This window comes from Thamnophis elegans, chromosome 3 (assembly GCF_009769535.1).
Source record: "Thamnophis elegans isolate rThaEle1 chromosome 3, rThaEle1.pri, whole genome shotgun sequence".
Taxonomy (NCBI): domain Eukaryota; kingdom Metazoa; phylum Chordata; class Lepidosauria; order Squamata; family Colubridae; genus Thamnophis; species Thamnophis elegans.
The window spans coordinates 36317392-36337102 of NC_045543.1; the positions used below are offsets into that span (position 1 = coordinate 36317392).

The 19711-nt window shown below is 40.4% G+C and overlaps 1 protein-coding gene across 7 annotated transcripts in view; it reads left to right on the forward strand.

Moving 5' to 3' along the window:
* The window catches only part of HDAC4 (histone deacetylase 4), a 286678-nt gene that overhangs the window by 167981 nt on the left and 98986 nt on the right, over nt 1-19711 (forward strand). For all 7 annotated transcript variants that reach the window (XM_032214587.1, XM_032214590.1, XM_032214588.1 and 4 more), the window contains 4 exons: nt 1340-1591; nt 4205-4391; nt 12470-12603; nt 16014-16134. In XM_032214587.1, the coding sequence (XP_032070478.1) occupies nt 1340-1591; nt 4205-4391; nt 12470-12603; nt 16014-16134 (694 nt within the window). The remainder of the gene's footprint in view (nt 1-1339; nt 1592-4204; nt 4392-12469; nt 12604-16013; nt 16135-19711) is intronic.

A 19711-nucleotide genomic window follows, 5' to 3' on the forward strand; every position in this document is an offset into this window, starting at 1 on the left:
CAAACTTTTGAGACTACCACAGCGACCTTGAGGTTTTTAAGGTAAGTAGCGTGTTTTAAATAACAAATATTGCTACTGCCAAAATCTAGGAAAATACAGGTAGTCCTCGAGTTACGAATGTAATTGAACCTGCCCATTCCATTCATAACCTAAGGATTTGGGGGAGTGAATCTCATACCTTGAACAGGATCACTCCCTCCTTTCGCCCACGCATTCGCTAATCAGATGCGCAGTTTATTAAGTGCACATGAATATTTCAGACTGGGCAAGGTGTTGGAGGAGCATAGTGATGGAACAGACTAAGACCACCCAAGGTCTCCCCGACCCACAGAAATACCTCATGCTCCCTGCAATTGCTTTTCCCCACATCCAACCTGCCCTGCCGAGTCACCATGAAAAGATCTAGCAAGCTGTCTCCTCTCCAGCCTCTCAGCTGCATGTACCCCTCTGTAGCTTTGCTTTGCTGTGTGCATGCCTCGCCTAGCACTTTGTATACCAAAACAGTGGGGCGGAGGGGCATGCCCATCCCTCCGACACTACGTTTTGGCCTGCGCAGGCCTTGCCCGGCATTTTGTCAGCCAAAATGTAGTTTTGGAGGTGTGGGCTCGCCCCAACGCTCCGTTTAGGTTTGCGCAGGCCTCACCCAGCACTTTGCCAGCCAAAATGGAGCTTCAGAGTGGCAGGGCCGCCCCTCCAATTCCCACCACAGCCTACCGCTCCGATGCTCTGTTTTGGCTGGCAAAGTACAGGACGAATGTTGCAGAGCCTCTGCAGTTGTTCATAAGGGGGAACAACTGCCATGGTGCTGCATGATTTGTAGTTTCGGGACTTGTTTGTAAACAGTAGAAGGTGTTTATTGTGTAACTTCAACCATTCACTAAAGGAATGCTCATAATCTGGAGATTTTCTATATTTAGATTTGGTTTGAGTTTTGTTGTGAGAAAATTGTAGTACTGTAATTTGTTGTACTGAAAATTATTTTGAATCTTAAAATGATCAAGTTTTTATTATGATCAAAAGTGAAAAACATTTAAGGTTATAATGAGTAAAGTGTTTTTTTTCATATTTAGTATTCACTTTTAGTAAGTATTTGTTAACTTGGCTTTATTCATAAATACAGCCTCATTGTTAATCTAATACAACATTAATATATTAGCTGTGCTTCCATCTTTAAAAATAATCTATCATGTATATGGCTTAGAAATTTTAAACTTCCAAATTAAATCAAGTGAGCCATAAAATTTGAATTGTTACATTTTTAAAAAAGGATTTCATTCATTCATAGTTTTTCATAGTCTTTTCAATGGAGTTATGTTCTGACACTATGAGTTTCATTCAGATGTTGCCAAAATCAAATGAAGCTTCCCGTCAGCATGAAAGCCACCCAGAAGAGACTGAAGAAGAATTAAGAGAACATCAGACATTTGTGGAAGACCAATATATTGACAGCACAGCAAATCAAAAGGAAATTCAAAGATTGACCCAAGTGGTCCATGTGAAGCAAGAACCTGCTGAAAATGATGAAGATGGAGAACAAGAAGAATTGGAAGCAGGACAAAGGCAAGCAGAACAGGAATTGCTCTTCAGACAGGTAGAATACACTAAATAACAGCATTTATTAGTGTATAGTTTCTAGAGGCTTATATATTTATTATTCTGTCATTCTATATAGAAAGAACATCTGGGTTTACATAACACAGTATACCAGAATGTGACTCTTTTATTCTGACATTGAATTTTGTGCAAACCCAACCTATTTGCTTTTACTTAAAAACCTATAGAACAGAAGTCTCAAATTCCTGAGTATTAAGTGAGTTAACTATAGAACATAATTACATAACATTTTAATGCCAAGAATTAGGGTTCAAGAATATAGAATCTTTAGAACTATGGTAGGACTAATACAAAGTTATGCCAATTCTTGATAATTTCAGTTCAGAAGATATGTATTTAATTTCCTGCTTCTATTATGGATGTGAGAATGTTGATCACATTTGGCTACCATTCAAATGTTTCATTTTCTATTCTTCATTGTCTTTTTCATATCAAGTAGAAATTTGATTTCTCTTCCAAAATGAATACATGATTGTTCTCTATAAGTATAACAGTTTATTTTTCATTGCAAAACGTAATAATATAAATTTCAGGTTTGTTCTTTTTCATAATGTGCGTTATATTCAAAACCATTCTTAATGTTTATTAAGGCAGAGTGACTTCTTGTACTTTGTTGTATTGTTCATCCTTTGAAACAGTTAACATGGATTTTTTTTTCTGAAGAGATTAAGACTGAGCAAATTTTAAGGAAAAATAAAAGATGTGTGTGAATTTATATTCACATGGCAAAGAAATAAAGGGAGGCTAGTATAGATCTATTTCAAGCTATTTAGCTCTCATCAGCTAGGCATACCCTTCTGGGATTCGAACCTTGACTGCTTACATATTAGGTAAAGTGGAAGCAGTATACTCCGTCCCATATTTGGGTAGACCAGGTTTCCCTGATAAAAACACTTTTATGAGTGTGAATTATTAACAATTCCATTTTAGTTCAGAAAAAAACTTTGTTATAATATAAAAACTTCATACCTAATTAGGTATGGCGTAAACTTGGCACTACTGAATTACTTCAGTGTCAAATTTATGTCTCAAGAAAATAATGTATGCGATGATCAACTAATTGGACAATATTCCTTCTAAACTACAGGTAGTGCTTGAATTACAACCATTCATTTACTGACCATTCAAAATTAGAACAGCACTGAAAAAAAGTGACTTATGACAGTTTTTCACACTTAACAACTGTTGCAGCATCCCTATAGTCATGTGATCAAAATTCAGACTCTTGACAGCTGGCATTTACTTGTGATGTGATCCTGGAGTCATGTGCTCACCCTTTGCAACATTCTGGCAAGCGAAGTCAAAGGGGAAAACAGATTCACTTAACAGCCATGTTACTAACTTAACAACTGCAGTGTTTCATTTAACAACTGTGGCACTGTGACAAAATAGATCATAAAATGGAGCAAAACACACTTAACTGTCTTGCTTAGTACCGGAAGTTTTGGGCTCAATTAAAATTGTAAGTTGAGGACTACCTGTATTTTCTTCAACCCAATATACCCCATGGATTCATATATTTTTTTCATTTTCTATATTTAATTATGTATCTAGAACTCTTTTGGTCTTTCACCCATTTTTCCTTTGCCTTTTTTCTTCTTTTTTTCTTTTGCTTTCTTTGTTACCCTAGATATGGTTAAAATATTGCTCATTCCATCATTTAAATACATTTAAATTCTTGGGTCAGTTACTTTATTCCTTCAGTTGGACATTTTATAGTTTAGAATTCTAAACTGATGATGTACCCAATTTGCTTTTAGAAAAGTTGAGGATGAATTATCTCTTAACTCCAATTTCAGACAAACAATCAACTTTTACTATGAAAAATTTATTTAAGGGGTCGTTGCTGCTCTATTTAAGGGGTAACATTATGATGATAGCAATAGCAATAGCAGTTAGACTTATATACCGCTTCATAGGGCTTTCAGCCCTCTCTAAGCGGTTTACAGAGTCAGCATATTGCCCCCAACAACAATCTGGGTCCTCATTTTACCCACCTCGGAAGGATGGAAGGCTGAGTCAACCCTGAGCCGGTGAGATTTGAACAGCCGAACTGCTCATCTAGCAGTCAGCTGAAGTAGCCTGCAGTGCTGCATTTAACCACTGCGCCACCTAGTTTGAGTAATGAAATGTCTGCAAGAAAACAAGCAAGTTCAGAGAGTACCAATGATCCATCATTTCAATCCTGAGCTACAAATATTCTCCTTTATTGAAACTTCATGTTTTTAATTTTTAAAATCATGTTCAATTTTCAGAGTGCCTGGACAAAGTCACTGCACTTTTCTTGGTGAGATTTTTCAGAAGGGTTTGCCATTGCCGCCTTCTTATGGCTGGGAGAAAGTCACTGGTTCAAGCTTTGTTGATTTCACTGTCTCCTGGTTTCTAGCTTGATGCCTTAACCGTATATCAAACTGGCTCTCGCAAAACACTTTTAAATGGCTTTAAAATTGGTATATACCAATGAGTACCTTTATGTATAGGCATATTAATTAATAAAACAAATAGCTAGTAGACTATTATGAAGTAATTGTTCACAAACAAAAAATAAGAGATTTCTTCAAACAATGACACATTTTTTGCTCCCTTATAGCAAACTCTTTTATTGGAACAGCAGCGCATTCATCAGCTCAGAAATTACCAGGCATCCATGGAAGCTGCTGGTATTCCAGTATCCTTTAGTGGACATCGGCCACTTTCTCGAGCTCAGTCATCACCTGCTTCTGCCAATTTTCCATTATCAACACAAGAGACGCAGTGTAAGCCACAGTTCACAACAGGTAATATGTGAAAAAAAAATCTCATGAAATAATGGCAGCCCAGCTCTCCTAAATAATTTTGCTGGAGTTCCCTGGGGGAGGAAGATCACAAATGCTGCAGATGCTTTGCTAACCATTCTAGCAAAACTAAATACATTGGTCCGGAAGTGGGGTTGCCTTAGCAAAATATTTGAGTTGTGTGGTGTTTGGATTTCTTGATTGATAGTGGGATGTCCTAATTTTGTTTCAATTAGTACTTGTAGGGGCAGAATAGATTTTCTTGAGACCAAAATTGTTATAAGTAGTTTTGTCGCTGTTCACAACCTGACAGAATGTGAGGTGCCTGGCAAGGATCAATTGGGTGGAGGGGTGGGGGGGAGAAGCGGCAACAGAAACAAAATCTCTAAGTCTGTATACCTGGAACTCTAGAGTCCTTTGGAGAAATGATAATATAAGGAAAAATACAAAAGTATTTTGGCCTAGAATATAAAGTGAAAGGTCTAGCATAAAAACCTGTGTTCAAAAATTAAATTCAAATAATTGTTTTTTATTTGATGAATTGAAGCTAACTTTTGAAAACTGTATAGAATTTTTTCTTCTTCCGAGTGTTTTCCTGCAAGTGCAGGATCTACTTTTTTGGATCAGATGAGTGTTGATCCATTGGTAGAGACAGGAATTGACAATCATTTTGTCACCTGAGCCTGATGTCATAGGGAAAGATCCAAAGTCATCCAGGCAGCAATCAAGTGGAATTAGAATTCAGTCTTAACCACTAAACCAAACTGGCTCTCTCTATCTAAGGAATCCTGTTTAGAGCATTTAAGCCTGGATCCCCAGTCAGTATTTTGGTTTTTAAAATTATTTTCAGCAATTACAAGCTGTCCTTGACTTTGTTTGCTAAACAATGATTCAAATTAACAATAGCCTCTGAAAAAGTCAGTTATGACCTATATTAGACCATACCATGCACTGACCTAAGGGTATCCCGAATGCATCAAGCCGCGGGAGCTGGGGGGAGAGCAGAGCACCATGCGGCTTAGCGCCTTTGGGATATCACTGGGTCCGTGAGTTGCACTCTGCCTGGCTGGAAAGGGGGGTTGCTGGGTGGCTGCTTGTGAGTGTGGTCACCTCATGGCTAGTATGTTGCGCTGCTGTTGTGTTGTGACAGCGCAACACAGCCGTTTGCCCCTGAGGCTGTACTTGGCTCTTCAGGTGCCCACTCGCAAGAGAGCAGCCACCCAGCAACCCTAAAACAATACCCCCCAATAATAAGACCCAATCAATATTTTGGGGGTCAAAAGAAAGTAAGGCCTTGTCTTATTTTCGGGGAAACACGGTATTATGTTTGTTTTTATAAACATTTGGACACTGCCTATTGCATATGTGTTGGGCAGTTTTCTATAAACTAAACTATAATATAGTAAAATGTACGTGCACACCTTCAGCATCATTTCCCAAGAAGGAGCATATAAGGAAGGTTGATTGAAATTTGCTGAAGGTTACAGTTTCATAAGGCCTCCAAAATTTTGAATTGGACCTGAAAAATCAGTAACCAATGTTAAGTCTTTTACTACTAATTAGCAGAAAGACTACTGTGTTCTGGACCAGCTGCAGCTTCTATGTCATATTCAAAGGCAGCCCCACGTAGTGTATTGCAGTGTCTGATATGATGTAATGAGTTATTGTCCTCACAGCCTCCTGGTCCAAAGAGCAGATAGTTCTTATTTCAATAAATAACTGCAACATCAGCAGTTTTACTAATATCTAGATGATAAAAGTGCATTTCTCTTTCAAAATGTTAGCTAACAATGAGCTGGGCTCGAATAGGAATAAAATCCTGATAAAGTACAGTCATGTGAAAAAGAGTTCTATAGTTTTATGTATCAAAACATAATAAAAAATCATCTGTTCCTTAGCAGTTTTAAAAGTATGCAAATGTAACTTTAAATGAACATCAACACATGATATATTACACTATCATCATTTATTTTACAAAAAGAAAGCCCAAATGGAGAAGCCATGTGTGAAAAACTAAGTATACCAGTAGCTTGCAGAACCATTTTTAGCAGTAATAATTTGAAGTAATCATGACTGTATGTCTCTTACACTGTTGTGGAGAAATTTTGACCTACTCTTCTTTACAACATTGCTTCAGTTCATTTGTTTATCTACAACTCTCTTGAGGTCCCACCACAGCATTTAAATCAAATTGAGGTCTGGACTTTGGGGAATACCTTGGTTTTTTTCTTTTTTAGCTATTCTGTTATAGATTTGCTGGTGTGTTTTGGATCGTCATTCTGTATGGTCCAGTGTCAGCAAGTTTTAGCTGTCGGACAGATGGCCTCACATTTACCTCTAGAATAGTTTGGTATACAGTTTATGGTTGATTCAATGACTGCAAGATGCAGTCCAAATCATCTCTCCACCACCATGTTTGACAGTTGGTATGAGATGTTTGTGCAGATATGCTGTGTTTGGTTTTCACCAAAACTTTACCATGTTGTCTGGCCATGCATTATGGCCAGACATCTACATTTTGATCTTGTCTGTCCAAAGGACAGTGTTCTAGAAGTCTTATGATTTGTTCAGATGCAAACCTGAGCCGTGTTGCCATGTTGTAAGGCTTGGCCTCTCCCCCGCATTCAAGAAAGTAAAGATTCTTGAAACTTAGCATTTCAAAAAGAACCTGTACCAGTCTCTCTGAGAAAGTGATAAGGGAACTTTCTCAGGATCATCCTTCCACCGTCCCTCCCCTTACATTCTCCAAAAGGTGCGAAAATCCCAGGGCGCTTAGACACCAAGCTAAAAGCTATAAACCAATACATTGCAGGATACAGGATATATGAAATATAATACAGTAATTAAAGTAGTAATTAAAAAGACTCCCCTTCCCTGGAAGAATGGCAGATACATGGATCTGAGATATTTCCCTCCTTAGAAAAAAGGATAATCCACCTGGAAAGAAACAAGGAAAACATGTATAAATTAAGACAGTGTGGTTGGGTATTTCAGGTGGAATTTCCTTAAGAGTATGGGGGCTTTTATGTGTTTCTTAGCCATCCACTCTTTTTGAGAGGTTTAGAGGTTTAGAGGTTTATTAACATTTATAGGCCGCCCTTTTCCCTGAGGGGACTCAGGGCGGCTTACATAAAATCAGGGGAGGGAAATACAAACAATAACGTAGACAAACATAGAGTAAAATAATAAGCAACATTCATTCATCATTCGGGAGGGGCAATTATCTTTGTCCCCAGGCCTGACGGGCTAGCCAGGTCTTAAGGGCTATGCGGAAGGCCTGGACGGTGGTGAGAGTACGAATCTCCACGGGGAGGTCGTTCCAAAGGGTCGGAGCTACTACTGAAAAGGCTCTCCTCCTTGTAGTTGCCAGCCGGCACTGGCTGGCAGATGGACTTCGGAGGAGGCCCAATCTGTGAGATCTAATTGGTCGCAGGGAGGTAATTGGCAGAAGGCGGTCTCTCAAGTACGCAGATCCACTACCATGGAGGGCTTTATGGGTGACTAGTAGCACCTTGAAGCGCACCCGGAGATTGACAGGTAGCCAGCGCAGCTCGCGGAGGATAGGTGTTATGTGGGTGAACCGAGGTGCACCCACGATCACTCGCGCGGCCGCGTTCTGGACTAGCTGAAGTCGCCGGATGCTCTTCAAGGGCAGCCCCATGTAGAGCACATTGCAGTATTCCAGCCTAGAGGTCACAAGGGCCCGAGTGACTGTTGTGAGAGCCTCCCGATTCAGGTAGGGTCGCAACTGGCGCACCAGGCGAACCTGGGCAAATGCCCCCCTGGTCACAGCCGTCAGATGGTGGTCAAAGGATAGCTGTGGATCCAGGAGGACTCCCAAGTTGCGAACCCTCTCTGAGGGGTATAGAATTTGACCCCCCAGCCTGAGTGATGGAGTACTGGTCGAATTGTTGGGAGGGAAGCACAACAGCCACTCGGTCTTTTCCGGGTTGAGTACAAGCTTGTTAGCCCTCATCCAGTCCATAACGGCCTCAAGGCCTTGGTTCATCACGTCCGCCGCTTCATTGAGTTGGCACGGGGCGGACAGATACAACTGGGTATCGTCCGCATATTGATGGTATCTTATCCCGTGCCTGCAAATGATCTCTCCCAGCGGTTTCATGTAGATGTTGAATAGTAGGGGGGATAAGACCGAACCCTGAGGCACCCCATATGTTTGAGAGGGTGGCAAATGTTTCCATGCTACCAAATACTGTGTGGAGCCATGATGTATGTGAGTCCAGGATTTCCTTAATCTCAAAGTGTTCTCCTTCAAGCATAATGGGGACTGGAGGTGTGGGTTTAGGTGGTCTCATGGTAGAGGTGACCTCTGGTTTGAGTAAGCTACAATGGAACACTGGATGTACTTGTCTAACTATCTTGGGTAGTTCAACTGTGACAGGATTTATGACCTTAGTAATTGGGAAAGGATCTATGTCCTAGTTTCTTAGAGCAGTGGTTCTCAACTTTCCCAATGCCACGACCCTTTAATACAGTTCCTCATGTTGTGGTGACCCCCAACCATAAAATTATTTTCGTTGCTACTTCAAAACTGTAATTTTGCTACTGTTATGAATCATAATGTAAATATCTGATATGCAGGATGTATTTTCATTATTACAAATTGAACATAATTAAAGCATAGTGATTAATCACAAAAAGAATATGTAATTATATATTGTGAAATGGTTTGCTAATGAAAATAATATATATATAATATAATCAGTGGTGGGTTTCAAATTTTTTTAGAACCTCTTCTGTAGGTGAGAGTGGCTTGCCGGCCATGTGACTGGGTGGGAATGGCTTGCCATCCATGTGACCGGCTGGGAGTGGCTTGGCAGTCTTGTGACTGGGTGGGCATGGCCAACTTGTAAAATGTGGTGAAACTCACTTAACAACGCTCTTGCTTAGCAACCAAAATGTTGGCTCAGAAACTCTGGCATTTGAAGCACACAAGTCTTAAAGCTATCAAGTTACAAGACCCTTGCACCCCTAAACCTTTAGAAAAAAACCCCCAGGGGTGTTCAAACCTGACAGCTTTAAGACTTGTGGACTTCAACTCCCAGAATTCCTCCTCCAGTCATGTTGGCTCAGGAACTCTGGCACTGAAGCATGCAAGTCTTAAAGCTGTCAAGTTACGAGACCATTGCACCCCTAACCCTTTAGAAAAAACTCCCCAGGGGTGTTCAAACTTGACAGCTTTAAGACTTGTGGACTTCAACTCCCAGAATTCCTCATCTCGCTCTTCATCTTGATGATGTGCGGACAAGTGGAGGGAGGGAGCTGGAACCAGTTCTTAACGGCACTGTAAATTTGTGGAACCTCTTCTATAGAAGAGGTTAGAATTGGCAGGCACCCACCCCTGAATATAATATAATATAACCTCTAACCCTGTTACAAAAAGTCCATGAAACCTCAGTTGGTAACAAAATAAAAATAAAATGGAGAAATACAGTACTAGGTTGGATATCCCCTTCTATTTTTCATCTTGTCCTACTGGTTCTTTATGATTTATCAATTGTTGTTTGTAATTAATGATTGTAACTATTATTATGACCTATTACTTGCTGTTTATATGTATACTATGATTTGGTGCACTTGAGACAAATTCCTTAGGTGTCTTATCACACTTATCAATAAACATTCTATTCCTATTTCATTCTTTTCTATTCTATTCTATTCTATTCTATTCCTATTTCATTCTTATTCCCATTCCCATTCCATTTTCCTATTCCCATTCCATTCCATTCGAAGCATGGAAGTTTAAAATTTAAACTAAAAAGATGTAGTGCTTTATTTTTTTTCAAAGTGGCTGCTGAAGATGTTTTATGACGGCTACCTTTTTTCCCCTCTGCCCCTAAACTCCTGGAATCCTCTTGCTCCCAAGTTTTTCAACCACTCATTCATTCATAGATATTGCGGGAAGAAAACGAAGGTGGGTCTCCTTATGAATGGACAGAAGTTTTTACAGAAAAGGGAAAACCCGAATTCTGGAGCCAGCTGCTGCAGAGCGCCCGTGTGAACTTCCGAGTCTCTGAGGAGTCTGAAGGGACATTGTCGCCATCCTTCCTGCCTCAGTTCTCAGCTCCTTCTTCCTGGCGCCCCCCCCCCCCTTGCTACTGGGAGACTGAACTTAGCCCGGCCACCTCTCAGGGCGCTGCCTCGCCAGTGCTCAGGTGCTCCATTGTCCCATCCCCCCTCCCCTCGTCAATCGCAGCTGTCCGATCTGCCCACCAGTGCCTCTCGTGTCGCAATTGGCTGGGTGCCGGTTGTCCTCGCACCGCCGCTCCTATCAGATAGCCCCACCCTTTCGCAAGGCAGCGCCCCACCACCACCGCTCCCCTGGCTCCAAACACTGGCACTTGCCAATGATCCTTTGGTCAAGAGCTCTTGATTAACAGCACCTTGTTGCTATTTATAGGTCTCTTCATGCCTTCAAAGCAATAAAGGTGTATTTAGTTTGTTACAGATGGATTTTTTATTTTTTATTTCTTTTTGTAAAATAAATTATGATATGTCATGTGTAAAGTACGCTAACGATGCCTGCTACATAATAAGCGACCCAATATTGTAATACAAAAAGCAGTGATTTATTAACAGCTTCATTAGGCATTCTTCATTAGACATTTCTTATTCGCAGCCATCTTTTTTGCTTTCTTTATCTGCTTCTGAACTTTGCCCGTGTTCCTGTCCTCCCTTCAGTCTGTGTCATAAATCACATTATCCAATAGTTTCATTCATCTCCACCCAGCTACTGTAATCTGAGATCCAGCTCCGCCAATGCTCTGCATGGAATGTCAACACAGAGAGTTGACATCATGTCTGGTGTTGTATTTACCTGCTTTTAAGACTTCCTAAGGACCAGATGATTTTAGTATGTTGTGATACATAAAACCATAGAACTCAAAGAGGGTTTATTTTCTTTTTTACATGATTGTAGTAGCTTGCCTTGTATTACTGCATAAAAAATTAAGAGATTTTTCCAGTTTTAAACTCTGTTCCATTTTTAAACTAACAGCATTAGTAAGCAAATTCTAGAATACAATGGGCCTGTGAAATAGATCTGGAAAATGAGTGTTTCACTCCTCAAATTTAGAAAACTTATATTTCTAAATTTAAGAAACGTCAAAAGCTAAAGTAAACAGTTTTTGTTGTTTTAGAAATGCTTTCTTCATATGACATCAGGTTAGTTCTCCAAATAAAAATGGATCTACCTACTCTCCACCTCAGGCAAATGGGTACAGCAATCCAACATATGCCTCCTATTTATATACAGCTGTTATGTTCTTTTAGTTGTTCACCAACTGAAATCACTATATGGGGGAAATGGGCAGTTTCTAAATGTAATCAATAATATCTGAAATGATGTACCTATTCCTTCAGCGAAAGTGCAGCACTATCCAGGTATATTTCTGCTCTTGGCAAGAAAAAGAAGGTGGAAAATAAGTGGCATTTTTCATCATGCTAAATCATGATTTAACAATTATAGCTCAACCAGCCTAAAAATTATCTTAAACTAATATTTTCTATATCTTCAGCGATAATAATGGTAGTGACCTATTCTCTATTAACATTGTAAGAGCTGTGGTGGTGCCATGGCTAGAATGCAGCTGACTAATTCTGCTGACTGCCAGCAATTGGATTCTAATTGGCTCAAAGTTGATTCAGCTTTCCATTCTGAGTTTGGCAAAATGACAACCCAGATTGTTGGGGGCAATATGCTGACTCCGTAAACCACTTAGTAAGGGCTGTAAAGCACTATATAAGTATAAAGTAATACCAATAGTAGCAATAGTATTACTATTGCTACTTTCTTGTTTAAATATCAGAGAGGTTCTGGAATTGATGGAAATAAAATAAATTGGACTCTAAAAAGTTAGAACTTTTTATTTTCACTTAGCACTGTTAGTAAAACTGTGTTTACATTTTTATTTTGAAATTTGCTATTTCAAATTATACTTTTCCATATGCATATAACATAGCCTTATGCAACTTTATAGAGAAATAAGGTCATTTAGGGTATTTGTTCACCTTGTCAGTAGAAGATTGTAGCCTGAACGTATTCATATCCTTTGATGCAGGCCTTGTATATGACACCTTGATGCTGAAACACCAGTGCGTTTGTGGAAACACAAACAGTCATCCAGAACATGCAGGAAGAATCCAAAGCATTTGGTCCCGTCTTCAGGAAACAGGTCTTCGTAGCAAGTGTGAGGTAATAGATGAACTAATAGAATGGAGGGGCAGTGGCTTTGGCAGCTTAATCTCTAGATGTTACAGAAATTTCTGAACTACATCACTGCTGACCGTAGTTGTTTTACATGTAAATTATTAAAGAAAGAGAAGACATGTTTTCTGTTATTCCAGGTATATTTTAAAATCTTTTATTCTGTGATTCAAATCCTAGACTTGAAAGAAACAATTTAGGCTAGGGGTTGGCAACCTTCTTCAACATAAGCTATACTGCTACTTTTCTGGGAGACTTACTGCTCTTCCCACACTGAGATGACTGATTAAGCCATTGACAAAATGACTGCTGAGAAGACAATGAGCACCCTGCCTTGCATGGACTATATATAAATAATATATTTATGGGTGTTAGGCCATAGGTTGCCAACTCCTACTCATGCATGGCACAGATTAAAGCATCTGTGCCATTTGATTCATCTCACCCGTGAAAAGAAAACCTATACCTCTCCCAATTACAAATTTCATGGTTGATTTGGTCTTATATCTCAATAATTCATTTATTAAATTTCTGCCTTTTGAAAATTCCGTTTTCCAGAAGTCACTGCCAGTGGATTTGTTGACAGTGAGGAAATGCAGAAAACTAAATTTAGTTTCATGCCAACTTGAAGACTTCTTTTGGTGTAATATTTGCTGAGTTATTCAGTAAGTGTTGTGGTTCACTTAGATAAAATCACTTTTCGTTTATGAGTCCTGAATATAGGCAAGATGCTTATGGTTGTCTACCATATTATATGCTCCCTTGACCCCTCCTAATCTGGCTCATTGGAACCAGCTGGGAGGGGTGTCTTCCCTGGATCCAGAGGACTTTGTCAACTAAATAAACTACTGGGTAGTTTATTTGGTATGGGTTCTTGAGACGGTGATAATTATGCAGCTTTATATGTATTTGGAAGACACCATTTATATCAGCCCTTTCAATCTGTGCTCAGCCTGATTTGGGTACAGAATTAGCTATGAGGTATATCAGGGGTGTAAAAATCAAGGGCCGGGGGCTGGATCACCCTGTGGGGTACTTAGATCTCACAGGGCAACCCTGGAAACAGCAAAGGACTGGCTTGTGGTGTTTCTGCCAGTGAAAATGGAGCTCGCTAGGACCACATGCCCCCCCCCCCAGCTCTGTTTTCACAGTTGAAAATGGAGCTTGGGAGCCCATTTTTGCTGGCAGAGCGCTCAGGCCACCACAGGCGCTGGATGTCGAGCTGGCCATGCCTACCCCGGCCCCTGGAGGTCACAGACAACCCTGATGTGGCCCTCAATGAAATTGAATTTGGCACCCCTGGTGTAGATGAACACTTGCAGAACAGACAGGGGTATATGACTTTGTTGAACCTGCTTGATTTCACAATAGATTTTAATCATGGTATTTTGTAGACTATCTCTGTGAGGTAGGTGAGGATTGGGAGCACTTGGTTAAAATATTTCCAGTTCTATTTTAAGGATAGTCTTAGAAGTCTTAGTCTTGATGGCTGTGGTGTACAACCTGGCAGCTATGCTACGGTGTCCCACAACATACATTTGTATGTAGTTTTGCCACTGTAGGATCACATGATGGCTAGGAATATCTGTTGTCATCTTTAGCTGGTATAGTAACTACACCGTTTCCTACAGAAAAAGTAACAGCCTCTCTATATTTCATGCCATGGTGACTTCACATTTAGATTATCTTTAAGTGGGGCTATTTTTAACATTTGTTCTGGAAGGTGTAGCCGTTTACAGAATGTAACTGATAGATTGCTGTGGGTCAACTGGCTACTCACATGCAAATTCACTGGCTGTCAGTGAGTGGCCAAGCCAGGTTTATGACTTATAATTCATAAATAAGTTGGGACCAGAATGCTGGTCAAATTGTCCCTTCCTTCCAGTTCCAATAAATAGATTTCTTTATTTCAGCTCCTTAAGAAGCTCCCTATTCAGTGATATTGGGTCCTTTATATTTCTTTTTAACATTGTTTGTGACTGCACTAGATTTCAATTCCCCTACACCTTTAAGGTTTTCTTCCTAATACGATCTTACTTATTGATTTTATTTATTGATCAATCAATCTTGAGCCGGTCCTTTGCTGTTTCCAGGGTTGCCCTGTGAGATCTAAGTACCCCACAGGCTGGATCCAGCCCCCAGCCCTTGAGTTTTACACCCCTGATATACCCCTTAGCTAATTCTGTACCCAAATCAGGCTGAGCACAGATTGAAAGGTCTGATATAAATGGTGTCTTCCAAATTGGGCCTTCTAACATTCATGGTTTGACTTTAACTGTTTTTATCAAACATTTTGTTAAAAATCAAGAAGTTTAACACTGCACCAAAGATAGTGCCACAGGACACATGTTCAGGTAAGTTCAACCCTAATGGCAGTGCTATTTAACTTCTATCTTATGTCTGTCACTTTGAAACAAGGTGCACGCATTTAAATGTAATGTTACACTGAAATTCTGAATTGTGTATTTTATATGATAACCATATAAAGTAGTATTTCATAAAGGCTAAGAAGCTCCCTTTTCTCTTAGTTGCAATAAAGTGCTGTACAATGCCACCTCCTTCCTTCCTCACTGTACTCTTGGTGCAGTTTATTTCAGATAATACAATTCGCATAAATATTGCTGCCAATTTCTGTCTGAAAGCAACTGTATGAAACTATCACAGGTGGTATAACTGGTCTTTCATTTGGATTAAAGATTGTTTTTCCTTGGTATATTAGGTGATAGGAAATAGCTTTCATTCATTCACATATGGAGAGTGGGAATCTAGACATCTGTAAGGTGTCTTCCATTTATGCATTCAGCAAATACCATGCATTTTCTTCTTACAGCTTTTGTCCAGAAGATTCTTTAGAAATTCTGGAATTAAAGTCCCTGATCGTGTTCTTCCACCCTTAATTTTTCTATTATGTCTATTATGTCTTTTTTAGAAATTTTGGAAAAAAATGTACATTTTCTATAATTTCTCTTCTAGAAACCTCTAGAAGGAGTTAGGAAGGCATGGAGATTAATAGCCATTTGTTCATTCTGATGTGGGCAATATGGGCATTTCCTCCTCCTGACAGAGGTGGTCTTGCCTTATAAGTACCAGAAGTATTATCTCTAAGTCAAAAAATGTCCACCTCACTCCATGAGGTTCCTAGAACAAAAATTTGTGGTAAGAATATTCTTGTTTTTCTGTCTCTGAAACAGCAAGCATCCTAAAATTCTTTATTTTGCATGCAATTGTTCAAAAATTTCAGAATTAAAATAGAGAAGTTTTGTGAAGTCATTGCATTTCTAATGTAATCTCTTTGGTCAGTGGCATTTGTGTACATCTTTATTTATATTTTTTTCTATTTGGGATGCTGCTTTTTCATCAAGGGAAATGGAATTTCACTGCTTCCTTTTCTCCTGTAGTGTATCCGTGGAAGAAAAGCAACTCTAGAAGAATTACAGACTGTGCATTCAGAAGCACACACACTGATTTATGGTACCAACCCTTTGAACAGACAGAAATTGGACAGCAAGAAACTGTTAGGTACAGAAAATGTAATGTTACCTGCTTTCCAGTTGTTCATTTTGATTTGGGTATCTATAGATATAAAGCTCACTTACCGTAATCTAGGAATCCAGATCTTATATGCTTTTGTACTTGACAAGCTTTCCCATAAAGGCATGCTTTTTGTAATTTATTTTTCCTTTCGGGGACATTTTATTTATACATGGTACACTTCATTGAAAATCATGCAAACAGTATGCAGATTTATTTTTCTCCGATAGCCTCCAGTCTTCTAATCAACTATGTTGCTCTTCTCTGCACTCTTTCTAGAGTCTCAACATCTTTTTACATTAAGGTGACCAAAACTGAATGCATTATTCCAGGTGTGGCCTTACCAAGGCATTATAAAGTGGTATTAACACTTTACATTATCTTGATTCTATCCCTCTGTTTATACAGCCTAGATCTTTGTTGGCTTTTTTGGCAGCTGCTGCACACTGCTGGCTCATATTTAAATGAATGTCCATTAGGACTCCAATATCCCTCTCACAGTTACTACTATTGAGCGATGTGCCACATATACTATACCTGTGCATTTTGTTTTTCTTGCCTAAATGTAGAACCTTACTTTTTTCACCATTGAATTTCATGTTGTTAGATAAGGAGTATTAGGTATGTTTGCTGACTTGAGTTATTTATAAAAGCAATAAAGATTGGATTAAAAATATTTTAAAAGAATGCAAAGATTAACCAAGTATTAATTAGCCAAGCACAATCCTATTAGTATTATGATCTTAAAAGCATGAAATGTATGTTAATTATTCATATTTAGGATTCATGGACTAATTACCCTTCAGCCTATTAAAACAAGAGTTGTATGTCACATCAAATGACTTTTAGTATTGAGCTGGACTGGGCTTTTATAATTGTATTGAGTTTCCCAAGTTTCTTGAGTTGAGTTCCCCTTTAAGATCTTTATCCATGGTATCCTTCCCAAGCTTTCTTCTGAGTTTGTCAAAATCAGCTCTTTTAAAGTCTAAGACACTGGTTTGTTTATGTTCTGTTGCTTGAGTCTTTATTGTATTAACTTCTAATATAACATGGTTACTCTCTCCCAAAATTCTTGCAACTTCAATCCCCTCTATCACTTCTTTTCTATTAATGAGCCTCCCAGTCACATTTTTAATTTTTATACCTAGAAGTCAACACACTTCCCTTAAGAAATTGTCTGATCTACAAATTTTTGGTTCTCTTTAAGTCAAGAGTGTCAAACTCAATTTCATTGAAGGCTGGATCAGCATTATGGTTGCCCTCAAAGGGCCAGATAGGTGTGGCAGGGTGAGCATGACTAGGTGGGCATGGCCCACTCGACATTGCTCATATCAAAGGACACCTGTGATGGGCCAGACAAGGCTGGGAGGGTGAACACCAAAGCCTGGGGGGTAGCAGAGCATCAGTGCTTGCGCACAGCTGGGTAGGGTCCTGCAGTGGAGTGAAACGATGCTGGGACATGGTAAGGTGGCAGCCAAACTATCCATTTTGTTTTAGGCTGGAGTCCAGAAGCAGAGGCAATCGCAGTGGAGATAGGTCAAAATGGGAAGCCCCTGCCCACTGCTGTCTGTCCATTGCCCGTGGCAGCTTCCCATTTTCACCCCCCTCCCCATTGCATTCTGTTCGACCCCTAGACACCCTCCTCAGCAGCACACAAGCACTGATGCGGTACTATAATGCTATAGATCACACGAGATCAGTAGCACAAGATCTTGCACTACTCATCTCGCACTACAGTTGTCAGCCCTCGTGCTGATATTTGTGGGGTAGTGGCTTTTCTATGACATCACTACTTGGCGAGGGCTTCCATGCCGCCATCACCACTGGCGCTCGGCCATGCTTACATGCTGCCAATGCCAACTCTGCCGCTAACACCGCTGGAGCTGGCACCAAAGCCCTTCCCCTCATCTCTCTGATGTCGGTGGAGCCTGTTAGTACCTCCTGGACAGAAGCTGCACTTCAGAGCCTACTCTGAAGTAATTCTTCTACTCAGGTGTACTTTGAAGTACCATATTTTTTGGAGTATAAGACACATTTTTTCTCTCAAAAAAGAGGATGGAAATCTTGGTGTGTCTTATACACTGAATACAGCATTTTTGGCCTCCTGAAATCCCACCCCCTTCACCAAAATGGCCATACATAACCTTTAGGAGGCTTCCAGAGTGCTCCTGGGGGCTGGGGAGGGCCATTTTTGCTCAATTTTGCCCCCCCCCAGCCCCCAGGATCACTCTATAAGCCTCCTAAAAGCTATGCATGCTCTTTTTTTGACAAAAAATGGGCCTGTTTTCACGAAAAATGAGCTGTTTTTGAGAGGTCTGCAGAGTGCAAAACCTTTTTTTTTAATTTGCCTCTTCAAAATCTTGGTGTGTCTTATACTCCAGTGCATCTTATATTCTGAAAAATACGGTAACTCTTCTACTCAGGTGTAGCTGCCTACTCTGAAGTAACTCTTCTACTCGGGTGTAGCTGCCTACTCCGAAGTAACTCTTCTATTCAAGTGTAGCTGCCTACTCTGAAGTAACTCTTCTACTTGGGTGCAGCCTATAAGGAAGGAGGCAATGATGACACTGAATGGGGGTGTGGCTGAGGGTCATGGTGATTGGTGCTGGTGATTAGGGGTATCATTTGGGTAATTGGGTGGATTTGTGGGTAGAACTGGGTGGGGTAATATACAGTGATGGGGTTAACATTGTTAGAACAAACTTGGATTTGCTTATCTTTGTATCATAGTCATTTAGTGCCGGTTATCACGTAGTTTTTCACCAAACAAACTGACTGTTTATTTTCAATGTGAACTCCGGAACAGGACAACAGTACTTTGGACTTCTGTTCTCTGCGAACTGAGGCTTGTACTAGATCCGGCCGAAGAGCGTTTCCAAGATGACAAGATTTTGGCGCAGTGAAATTGCCTTGCTTGAAGCCTCTCATTGGCTTGAAAATGCCTTTCGCACCGCTCCAGTCTCGGCACAAAGAGTGTTTGAAAACTGATGGGAGGTTTCAGGCAAGACGATTTCACTGCCCCAAAGTCTCATTGGCTTGCAAACACTCTTTGCACTGAGACTGCGACAGTGCGAAAGGTATTTACAAACCAAGGCTTGCAAACCTTGGAGGCTTCAAGCAAAGGATTTCATTGCCCCAAATGGGCTTGCATGCCATCCCAATCTTCCTCTTCAGGAAGGAGCGATGGAGGGGGAAAGATTGGCAGCGCTCCCACCACCTGTGGCTTTCCCATGCAGGGCGGTCCCAGTGAAAGGGGGCTGTGAAGCCAGGCCATCAAGCGGGGCATGGAGGTGCTGGTGTGGGCATGGTGCTGATCTACAGCTTGTGTCAGCCAACCTGGCCTGAATGTAGTCAGACTTAGATCTGACCCACACAGCCGCCAGCGAGAGACCATCCCACTGCTTTGGCACCACCCCCTGGGCATACATACAGGAGACAGCAAGCGTGTCCTGAATGAAAAGGGAGCGGTCAGAACAAGACAGTCCCCAGGGATGCCAGGCCCCATGCACACTCACTGCCTCCTGTAAGTAAGCCCAGGGGGTGGGACAGATGGCAGGGCAGCCTG